The following is a 12,551-nucleotide window of genomic DNA, read 5'->3' on the forward strand; positions in this document are numbered from 1 at the left end:
ACTGGGAACGGTACCGGTATTCATGTAGTCCACTATCCCCCTCCCACCTACGCAAAATAAAATTGGCCTACAACAGGCGTCACAATATCCTCTTTTCGAATTCCGTAGGCCTACTCGATACAATTCAGTGCCAACTATTGTAGGACCTGAATAATAATACTAATAATAATAATAATAATAATAATAATAATAACAGCCTAATACCGTAATAATCTGAGAAGCAAATGTTGAGTTCCTTTCTAGATATTAGTAAGTAATGATCAGCGCAATTTCTTTTCATATTAAAACCTCATGTGCATTATTTCATTGTACCGTCTATGTTGTATATATTTTACCAGATATACTGTAGTAAAAATTCTACGTTCACGTTCCTACATATTCGGGCTACTGTTGACTTCTGCGAATGCCAATAAAGAGTACCTATTATTACTGTACTTGAGAATTTATCTCCACCAACCCATTTATAAATTACAATGACTGTATTTCCTTATCAATCACTACACTATCTCTATTGGTGGTGAAAAGAAACAATGGGTTAGTCAAGAAATATAATGCTTTTGTTTTTTGAAGGTTAACATGGATATGAGAATGACTTTACTTAAATAAAATGTTTATCCATAGATGGCGTTGACTACCTCGATTGTTACAGTGAGAATTCACCAACAAATAATCTCGTTCGCTTGCATGCAAAGTTGTAAAGGCTGCTATTGTGCAGCTGGCGATACCGCGGGAACGCACTGAGGTAGTGCTATTATGACTGAAGATTTTCGTTCTCTGGCATTAGTTTCGTGAGTTGCTATTTTATAAATGTGTGTGGTGCTATTGTTAAAATTTTTGTGCAACAGTAAGCTGATTGTTTCGTGAAACATGGCGTGTAACTTGTATTATCGGTCACGCCTAGAGTATTTTGCCTATCGATCAGGTTTTACCATTGTCAAACATTATTTGATAGTTACGCAGATAAACGTTGAGAAAATTGTGGGTGGTAAATTCGAAACATTTTGCGTTTGGAAGATTGCGGTGTGTCTTTGTTTTATCCTGTTGATTTATTATTTTAAAGATAATTTGCGTCTTAACCTAACAAGTGCAGACCATGTTTTCACAGCGCATTTATGACGATGGGATTTTATGAATGGTCTTTGACGCTTTCGAAAAAGAATAGATTTGATTCAATTTCCGGTATGACTTATTTAGGTTCAGCGGGTAGAATTATTATTTTCTGTTTTAATTCGATATTGTGAATCATTCTTGATTGAATTAATAACTAAACTCAAGTGTGAAAATATTTGATAACTTGTGGTGGTACTGTGCGTTGTGTATGAAGTAGTTTACCTGTTGAGGTTATGATCGTCCTTGTTATGAAACGGCGCACGTTTTTTATTGTTCTTGTTTATGCGCACTTCAAGTAGAACTGAGTATTCAGAGTCATAATTGATAAACTATAGATATTTGTACAAACATTTTGTTTCCTGATAAGCACAGCTGTAATTAAATGTAAAATATTGTTTTTTGGCTTTCTAGAAGTAAATTTGAGAGACTACAAGTGGGATAACGTGATCTTTGTTCTGCTTTCGATAACTATACGATTTTCACTTTTCATCCACGTAAAGTAGGGACGAGAATCGTTCATAATTATTATTTGTTGCTTTTTTTTTTTTTTTCTTTAACAAATCAGTTTATTAACCAAGCTGCAATGACTATGGCTATCCTGCATTTAGTTTTATCAAAACTTTTCCTCTCTCAGTTCAGAAAAAAGTACCTTGTGTTATGTCAAGGGCAGCTTGTATCAATCCTAGGCCCCCTCATAAGTGTATTTAGAACATTTATACAGTCCCTGTAATGGTATGGGTACAGGTTATCATAAGAGTATACAGGGCTCATGATTGAAGTCATTCCAAGGTACATAAGTTCAGCTTTTCTTTTTAACTATATGGAATCTAATTCTTGGCCCTGGGGAATGTTTCGTATTTGTCTTAAGGTGCACCCAAAATTTTCACCTTTTTCTGAAAAGCCAATTTTTATCTTGTTACCAGCAGAACGTATTGACAATTTCTTATTTTTAAGAATTTAATGAAATACCTTGATATTTTGACCTTACTTTCATTGCAATATTATCTCTTGAATAATGCTCACAATTTAATTTATACTGTAATAGACCGGGCGAGTTGGCTGTGCGGTTAGGAGCACGCAGCTGTGAGCTCGCATCTGGGAGATAGTGGGTTCAAACCCACTGTCGGCAGCCCTGAAGATAGTTTTCTGTGGTTTCCCATTTTCACACCAGGCAAATGTTGGGGCTGTACCTTAATTAAGGCCACGGGCGCTTCCTTCCCATTCCTAGGCCTTTCCTGTCCCATCGTCGCCATAAGACCTATTTGTGTCGGTGCGACGTAAAGCAACTAGCAATATATACATTTCAAATGGTAACTAACTTATCAAACGTTATCCTCTTTTTAGTATTTCCCATAGATATTTTTCATTGTCAGTACCTCAAGTAGTTTTATGTTAAGATTCTAAAGTGATTCTGGGAAATCAGTCCCTGTACTTAGAAAAGAAGTGGGGAGCTCAGTTATCACTAATTTGAGGTGCATCACATTATTGTTTTAGTATTGGATATTTCTTCTTCTACTTCTTGGCACTTGCCCCAATTATTTGAGGACAGCACTTTGTATGGATTTAGCCCACTTTTATGGCCGGATGCCTTTCGTGATGCCAAATCTGTGTGGAGGGATCCATTCATTATTGCGTGCTTTTGCAGTGGTCTTTTGTGTAATATGTTATTTTTATATGAAGATGTGTATTAAGACTAACACAAATACTCTGTCCTCGAGCTGGAGGAATTAACCAGACAGAGTTAAAATCCCCGAACCTGGGACCCTCTGAACCTAACACCACTATGCTGATCATTCAGCCAAGGACCTGGACAATTTCAAACATTACTTGTCTTCTAGAAATGTTTTTTAAACATAAAATTTATCTTTTGTAAGAATAATTGTGTATAGATGCATTTTTTCTAAAAGCCTCCAGACACTTTTTTCACACTTTATCTGTTAATAAAATTCTAAAATGACAGTTTTTTTAGAGAAAACAAATTCTGGTTGTCTATCAAAATCAGGAGAAAGAAAGATACCATTCTACGCCAACTTTTGCAATGCATTAATCACGTACAATGAAACCTCTCATTTACAGGCATCAGAGGACATAGCCATTTGTATGCATCTGGGAGGTGTCCTTTTTGGGGAGGAAGGTTGCCCTATGTAACTATAAATTTCAAATGTGCGTTATGCATGCCTTCACTCTTTGAATGAAACTGATTACTTCAGTTCAAATTACAGTTTAAATGTTTTAAGATTTTTTTTACAGTAGTCGTGGCTAAGGTTGCGGCTGTTATTCTTTCTTTAACATGCATCGTGAAAACAGTTCCATAAGTCTGCAAGGTGATCCCTAGATATTTAAAGTGTGGGACGATTGCTAGTGGCTCATTCTTGTATGTGATCTTGTCATTGGCTGCTGATCTGCCTCCTTTCCTGAACGTCATTGTCACGGTTTTCTTTTCATTAAGTTGCAGTTCATTTCTGCTGGCCCACTTTTTCCAGTTGGTCAAATCCTTCTTGGTCAGGTGACATAAGAACCATGTCGTTGGCATAGGCCAGTATTTTGTTGTCCGCTAGTGAAAGTCAAATTCTTAAAAAAATCTCTGTGTGTATCAAAGTACACCCGATCGTGCCTGGTATATGTGCTGGCAAGAGAAACTGTTTCATAGAAGATCTCCGCCTACTGCAACTACCCTCTACACCGGCATATCAGAATTTGCTCATAGACCTTCAGAGAAAAAGGGAAGAAATATGGCTGGAGTTCTACTCTACAGACGCTATGTTAAACAGCGAATGGAGAAAGTCCGGATATGAACTTAGACACATAATGACGCGATTTGCTGTTCACGGATTTCACCACCGGATATGCAGCAGAGACAACTACCATGAGCCAAACGAATTACAGTGTTTATGCAAATTGTGCGGGAAAAGCTGTGAGAGGTACCACGCAATGTCATGCACTAAATTAGTGTCACTGACTAAATTCTGTCTCGATGAGAGCTAAAACTTTCTTTGCACATTGTGCGAATCTTTTCTCTATTATTATTAAATGTTTTAAGATTGAATTAGAAAGGGTTAAAACTCAAAAGAATCTGTGCCCACATAACATAACTTCATCTATTTCACGGATTGTCAAACATTTAAATGTTAATGGCACTCCCTATAAAATAGCTGACGAGTGAAAAGGAAAACTAAGTTCGTAGTCTGCCTCAAGTGGTATACTGTTTCCATTGCAGTAGTTTCTATGAAGTAAAAATATTTTGGCGTGATGCAAGTGATGTTCATAACACAGTGAAATTTTCCTTGGCACACAACACATTGAGTGGGTGAGATAACGCGATTACAAGCAGCCACTTGGTTGGGCAATTTTTAGTAAACTCTCAAAGGCCAAAATGCTTCCCATAGCAGTATATGTTTGGACTCTGGACCCATCATTCATGCAACATTATATGGTATTCCTAATTCATCCATTTCCAGCTAACGGTACTAGAGTGCTAGGTGCCGGGGTTAGCAGGTACAGTACTACTTACGGAACTCTTGTTGTCGATACTATATATTTCTTCAGCCCACAGTCCTCTTCAGCAGTGGCGGTTAGAAGGGGAAGAGTCACCACCACCGCCACCACCACTTTGTGGAGAAAACATTACATTTTTTTTCCATTTTAGCTGGCTGAAACTAAGAATTTTAGGAATTATTAAAATAAAAAGCAATTTGTACAAGCCCTGTTTCCTTATCAGCTAATGCTCTCCTGTATTTTCGTTAATTATTAACGTAACAAAATTTTTAGCGGAAATACGCACAAAATGTTTTGTTCGTTTCGGCTAACAGATTTGTACAGCGCCACAGCAAGTAGTGGAAATTTGTATGTGCTGTGAGGAAATGTAGAAGGGGTAAGCTGCTGCTTTTTTTTTTTTTTTTTTTTTTTTTTTTTTTGCTAAGGTATGATTCACCTGCTTGCTGCGAACATTAGTCAGTATGGCAGTCTCTTTGGTGTCTGTTAGTTTCTTAGTGTGTAGTCAAATACCAAATGATTTTTAATTATGTAATCATGCCGTACTTCTGTTTAATTGTAATGCATGTGTAATATTGTTCCTTTAGTGAAAGTTTTATTGTATAGTATTGAATCAAAATCTCAAAAAAACTAGTATCACCGCATTTACTGTAAGTTGGTAAACTGTCAACCTTTACCACTCTGTCAAAATTTGCTTAGAGAGCATCAGAAAACGTACAGTTTTGTAGTCCCTCTCCCCCTTTTCAGTTCTGATGTATGTAAACAACCCACCCACACACTCTTCCAATTACCAATCGCCATTACTGCTAAGGTTTCCGTTTTTTTAATGCACAGTACAGTGTATTAGGTCTCACAATACCAGTTCTGTCCATAGTCAAAAAGATAAAGCAAGTTTTAGGTCTCTTGGACAGTTATTAGTCTATATCTGAGAGTGTCAATAAACTAGAGTTGATTTTGCAGTCATTTCTGTATTAGGGCCAATTTCATTTGAGGCATAAAAATTTGTCCGTATTGGAGGAATGTCCGTAAGGAGACATTTCACTGTTTTTTTTTATTTTTTATTTTTTAAATATTGAACTGGAATGTTGCAATCAACCGTTGCCATGTGCAGATTCATTTTTATTATTTCTCCTCAACAAAGTTACACTTTGATTGATTGTATTTCCAACCCTTGTCCCGTTTCTCTACGGGGTTGGGTATGAAGCGAGATGAATCTTCGTAGCAAGTTTTTACGACCAGATGCTCTTCATGATGTCATCCTCATCAGAGGAGTTAATGAGACGAACTGAATGATGTGAAATGTGGTAGTAGGAAGGGAGAATATTAAACCCAGTGCTGGCACATAGCCTGATCCTGTCGAATAGGACCAAGGGGTCTGCTCAAGGCTTTATGTCCCCATCCAATGGACGAATCACCATCAACAGCATCATATGCTCACACTCCATACAAACACTGCGGAGAGATTTGGAATTGAATCCAGGCTTTTGGCATGCAACTTAGTGATTAAAAATTGTGTACCACCACCTCTCCTACCCTGCTCTCCAACATTCTGATGGTGAAAATGTTTTTGACTAATGGGACTTGAACCAGCTAACCACAGTATTAGACCAGATAGACTTGACTTCTTAACAATTATGACCACCAGGCAGGTCTTGCACTTTCATTGATTGTACTCCACAGTTCTTCTAATTTCACAATAGCTCTAAAAGTGTGTAAATTCATGTAAGGTAAATCATTCGGGTATGGGATCTTTGTTACCATTGCTGCAGCTAATATTGATGGATTAAGAGACAATTACTTTTAAGTCTTCAATATAAGGATATTAACATGTAATCTTGTTACTTTCATTGATCTGTCTCAGCTTTATCCTTGGCTTTGACAAAATGAAAGTGATTGAGGTATGAGTGATGCTAGTAATGCCATTCCTTCTGCAGCCAGTCCCTGCTATGAATGGTGTGAAAATATTGCTCATAGGGTCGGTTGGTGCATGCATTTCAGTGGGCTTGGCAGACTGATATGTAATAGCAACTTCTGGCTCAGTGAGGAAAGCAACGGGAAACTACCTCACTCCTCATTTCCCTAGTACGCCTCTTCAGTGATGCCTAGGCCATCTATGACAGCTGATAGCGGAGCTGTTGAGGATCCAACCAGCCTTCGGGCTGAGGACTAAACATACATACATACATACAATAGAATAGAAACAATGCCAGGACTGTATGGGAAGATGGAGCTACAGAAAGAGGAGGTGAAGACAAACATGAAAACCCAAAGAAATGGGAGTCTTCACCTCTTCATACACTGCCATCTGCATATAGATGGGCTCTTTTATCATAAATCCTAGTTCCGTTCTGCATCCATTTCTTCTCAGCCCCTGACATTTGGGCTTCTCAGCTTCATCAGGAGAGTGGGCTTCAATACTCACTGAGGAGCCATTTCAACAGATGTGGAAAGTGTAAGTAGTAGAATGAGGAGAAAGCCAGGTAAATACAGGAAAAGGAAAAAAGACCATGATAAACATGAATAGGGCCTACATGCACAACAAACGCAGAAGAAGAAAAGAAGCCTGGCAAGTCATTGTAATTTATGGAGCAGAACAAAGGAACCAACAAGTGACAAATCAAGTCTTGTATGGAAAGATGAAACATGAGTAGGAACTCGTAGAAAATAAACACATTGACAGGCCAGTGTCACTGCTAATTGCTTTAAAGCGACGTAAAGCCCCTAGAAAAAAAAAAAAAAAAAAAAAAAAAATTGCTTTAAGCTTGTTTGTCCTACAGTGGGTTCTGTGTTGAATCATTTCTAAATGCTTATTGTGGTGGAATTAAGAATTGGCTTTATGTCGCATTGACACAGATAGGTCTTATGGCGACAGTGGGATAGGAAAGGCCTAGGGATGGAAAGGAAGCAGCCATGGCCTTAATTATGGTACAGCCCCAGAATTTGCCTGGTGTAAAAATGGGAAACCATTGAAAACCATCTACAGGGCTACCGACAGTGGGGCTCGAACCCACTATCTCCCAGATGCAAGCTCACAGCTGCGCGCCTCTAACCACATGGCCAACTCGCCTGGTGTGCTGGAATTGATCCCATCACTTTAAGGTGGCAAGTATCTAACCAACTGTGAATTTGTTGTGCATAACGTTCTTTCACACTTTAATTCTCGTGATTCTTACAAAATGTTGTGAAGAATTGCGAGTGACAGCTTTTTAATGTTGCAATTGCTATGTTTAGCTGTAAGAATTTTCAGGATCTAAGAACTTTTTCACATAATTTTGTACCTCATTTGTATTTTTTCATTACATCAAAATTGTACAGTAGATTGGCATCTAAAATTTAATTTCATTTTTGTGGATAGCATATACCAAGCAAGTTGGCCGTGCAGTTAGGGTTGCATAGCTGTGAGTTTATATTCAGGAGATAGTGGGGTGCCTTATCCTCCCAATCCTAGCCCTTTCCTATCCTTGTGTCACAGTAAACGTTTCATCTGTTAGTGCGATGTTAAATCACTAACAAGAAAAGTAGATAGCATATGTTGTGCTGCTGGTTCCAACACCAAATAGCTGAAAATATTATCACCCTCGAGACTCAAACTGTAATCCTCTGCTCAGCGATGATTATGTTTGCTGACTCTGCAAGACAGTCTACACACGAAAGAGACATACTCAGCACTTTCAGCTTCCTTGGAGACTTTTGATGAGTTAAGACTGAATATGAAGCCTTTAAGTTGCCTGGTTTGATCCTGGCTCAGTCCAGTGGTATTTGAAGGTGCTCGAGTACATCAGCCTCATGTTTATAGATTTATCGGCACGTAAATGAACTCTGCGGGACAAAATTCTGCACATTGGTGCCTCTCAAAACTGTGAAAGTAGTTAGTGGAATGTTAAAGATGTTAAACCAATAATATTATTATCATCATCATCATTTGCTCATGGACCCTGTTGGATCATGCATTGCTTTTATGTTCCGCCTTTCTGGTCTTCCCTATGGCTTTGATTTTTTTCTCTGTGAGCCCTATGGCTTTGATTTTTTTTCTCTGTGAGCTCTCTTCCTTTCTTTAGTCCACTTGGTTCCTGGTCTTCTTGGAACTTCATTCTCGGGCTGTACTACCCATTTGTTTACTTTTTTACAGAACAGATTTCTGTATAATGTTTCTGATATATATATCTGGGCGTTCTCCAGGTCCTTTTTGACTTCTTGGATCCATGGGAGACTCTTCAATTTTCTGCTGTAGGGATCTTGTATGTAAGCCTTGTTGTTGGGAGTCTTTGAACATGTCCATAAAATGTCAATCTTTATTTTCTATTATCTGCTGCCAGGTTGCACAATTTCTCTGTTGTCAGTATCCATCTTCAGTTTTTTCTGGACCAAGAATTTTCCTCTTGATCTTTCGTTTTTCAGAATGGTCTCTAGATTATGATGATCATTATTATTATTATTATTATTATTATTATTATTATTATTATTATTATTATTATTATTATTTCTTAAATGGGAAAGCAACCAATAAAATTCGAAGGTCAAAAATACAGAGGAAGATTCAAGAAGAAAGAAGTGACCTCACTGTCCCCTTCACCATGTTGGAGTTGGAAAAAGTCATCAAAGAATGTAAAAATGGAAAATCAGCGGGTCTAGATGACATTTGAGTAGAACAGAAAAAGAAATTTGGGCCTAAAACCAAAGAATGGGTTCTGCAACTCTTCAATAGATGTGTGAGCAGAGGTCAGATACCAAAGACATGGCAAAAAAGTAGAGTAATTGCTTTGCTCAAACCTGGCAAGGAAGGAAATCATCCTAAAGACTTCAGACCTGTTACCCTTTTGTGTCATCTATATAAATTACTGGAAAGGATGGTCCTAAATCGCATTCAACCCATGATTGACCCTCTCCTCATACCACAACAAGCTGGATTTCATCCGGGTAAGAGCTGCACTGAACAACTACTGAATCTTACACATTTCGTTGAGGATGGCTTTGAAAGACACAAGGTGACAGGTGTAGTCTTTGTAGATTTGACTGCAGCGTATGACACCGTCATCCATCAACTTCTGTTAGTTAAAGTCTACAATCTGACCAAGGATATTAAGATAACCAGATTTATCGCAACCGTTCTTCAGAACCGTAGGTTTTTTGTGGACTTCCAAGGACAGCGCAGTCGGTGGAGGACACAAAGAAACGGTTTACCTCAAGGAAGTGTGCTGCCACCAATCCTCTTTAATATATACACGAATGACCAGCCGGTAGCTCCAAATAGCGGAAGTTTCTTGTATGCTGATGGTCTTGTTCTGGCAACACAATCTAGAGACTTTGAGATAGTGGAAAGGAATCTAACCATCGCCCTCGAAAGTTTGTCATTCTATTACAAGGCAAACCAGTTAAGGCCTAACCCTATGAAAACACAAGTTTGTGCCTTTCATCTCAAAAATAGGGAAGCTCATCGTAAGCTGCATATAGTGTGGTCAGGTGTTGAGTTACAATACTGTGAAACTCCAAAATACCTAGGAGTGATGCTTGATAGAGCTCTTACATTCAAGAAACACTGCATGAACACTAAACTTAAAGTTTCCACCAGGAATCATCTTCTACGTAAATTATCTGGATCAGAATGGGGCAGTCAATCAAAATCTATTCGTGCTTCCGCCATGGCACTATGTTATTCTGCAGCGGAATATGCCTGCCCTGTTTGGTACAATTAATCTCATGCCAGACAGGTAGACATAGCACTTAATGAAACCTGCAGACTTGTTACAGGTTGCCTAAAGTCTACTCCAACTGAAAAACTCTATCGTCTTGCAGGGATAGCACCACCCGGTGTGCGAAGAGAAGTAGCTGCAAATAAGGAAAGGACAAAGGTTAAGCACGAAAGTACTCATCTACTGCATGGACATGAGCTTCCAGTACAGAGACTGAAATCTAGGAAGAGCTTCCTACAAACATCTCAGGAACTTATAGTACCAGCTGAGAAGGCAAGGATACAGCTATGGACGATGAAGATCCCCCAAGGCTCTGAGCAGATGGCGGTTGAGGAACGTTTGCCACCCGGTTGCAATGAGAGCTGGACAATCGGGAAATCTCTCAATAGGTTGAGATCAGGAGTGGGAAGGTCCAAAGTTAATTTGGCAAGATGGGGCTTCATCAATGGCGACAACACCAAGTGTGACTGCGGAGAAGATCAAACCATCCAGCATATGCTTCAGTGTCCGCTGTGTCCATCTTTGTGCACGCAAGATGACCTGCATCGAGCTACGAAGAGAGGACTCGAAGTAGCGTTGTATTGGTCCAAGATTATTTAAATGTTACTTAAAATTATTGTAACTGTTTTTTTTTTTATGTATCTGACACGAGAATAATAATAATAATTATTATTATTATTATTATTACGAAACCACCACTGTGTGCTCTTTATCAACTAGTGCCAGAAACTGATCAATTTTTTCTAAACGAGATGTGACTTCTCTTAAAGGGATCATAATTCTAAAGTGAAACGGCTGAAAATGTAATTGCCCTAGGTTCACAAACTCAAATCACTTGCTCTTCAGATAAGTGCATGAACCAATTCCACTAGGATGGTCGAAGGAGACATGTGGTTCTTTTGATGATGATATAACTACCTTTGTAGACACCTCCCTGACAAGGACTGAATGATCACCGTGAAACCATTTGCTCTACCCAGTGCCAGAAACAGACTCAATTTTTGAAACCTGGAAAGTATTTTATGAGTATTATCAAGTAGTTTCATGATAATCCAATCCTTGCCCTGCTCACCAAAATAGACAGTTTATACCTTGATGAAATGATATTCTGGAGGTACTTTTTTTTTGAACTCTGGTCTTCAGAAATGCTCATTCTCATCGTAAATATGGAAATCTAAATTTAGTGGACATTAAATAATACCAAATTCCATTCTTGTTGATATTTAACCAAATGTTCATCTCATCATAGAGTTCATTTCAACCAGATTTTGTTGTCTATATTTTCTCATCTCTTTAGTTTTAGCTACCCTTAATGGAGAGAAGCAAATCTGGGTCGACTGCATATTTTATGCATAATCTGAATATAACAGATGGAAATGGTGATAATGTTCGGTTGTACGAACTGCTGGGACCATACACCGGTTATTGTGATGCTCCATAGTCATGGAGAAAGCGGAAATGTTTTCTTGTTGACCGAACACTATTTATAATCTTGATTTATCATATATACTATTTATAATCATTACAAATAAAAAGTTAAAAACAGAAAAGCCGATCAAATGAATGTTGTTAAACACAGAATGACGTACACATGATAATAAGCTTTTGGGCTTTAGCCTTGTTAGAAAACGGGGTAAAAATTATTTATGATGGAACAAGAAACATCCTAAATGGAGCTCGGAAGGCTAGCACACAGTGAGCCATCTAATAATGAACTACTACAGACCAATGGTAAAGCATTCTTAAATTAAAAACTTCATTATCAAGAGAAGTTTTGCTCGTGAACAGATGAGATTTTCTTCTGAAGATGTGGAGAAAAGTTCTCTGAGAAACGTAAAGAATTTCACCTTTTTTTTCTGACACACCAGAAGCTTATTATTGTGTCTACAATTACAGGCCGTGAAAGTATCAGTCTAAATAACAGAATGACATGTTTTGTCCAGTCAAATTGACACCTTCAGATTCCTCAAATAAAGATAAATTCACCTTGTAAAATATACACATTAAAGATATGTCATTTATTTAAAAAAATTTAACAGTGGGTTAAATAGTTGGAGTTAAATGTTATCACATAGCCTGTAATAGTAAATATGTTATATAGTAGTGTAGAATGTAGTGTAGGTTGTTAGAACTCTTAGCTTGTTCTACAGTTCTCTTTACTAGATGTCCTCCACTGCACTTTACTTAGCAGCTACAATTCACTATTAAGAGAATATAGTTGTTTTAATCTCTTTTAATAAAGTGTATATTTGTTTGATG

The 12,551-nt window shown here is 37.9% G+C and overlaps 1 protein-coding gene across 2 annotated transcripts in view; it reads left to right on the plus strand.

Moving 5' to 3' along the window:
- The first annotated feature begins 659 nt into the window (after positions 1-659).
- LOC136867426 (uncharacterized) overlaps positions 660-12,551 on the plus strand; it is a 168,686-nt gene continuing 156,794 nt past the window's right edge. The window contains exon 1 of one of the 2 annotated variants that reach the window (XM_067144627.2): positions 660-788. In XM_067144627.2, the coding sequence (XP_067000728.2) occupies positions 754-788 (35 nt within the window). In that variant the 5' untranslated portion in view covers positions 660-753. The remainder of the gene's footprint in view (positions 789-12,551) is intronic. The other variant, XM_067144628.2, reaches the window with a different exon arrangement.

The sequence above is a fragment of the Anabrus simplex genome, chromosome 3, assembly GCF_040414725.1.
Source record: "Anabrus simplex isolate iqAnaSimp1 chromosome 3, ASM4041472v1, whole genome shotgun sequence".
Lineage (NCBI taxonomy): Eukaryota > Metazoa > Arthropoda > Insecta > Orthoptera > Tettigoniidae > Anabrus > Anabrus simplex.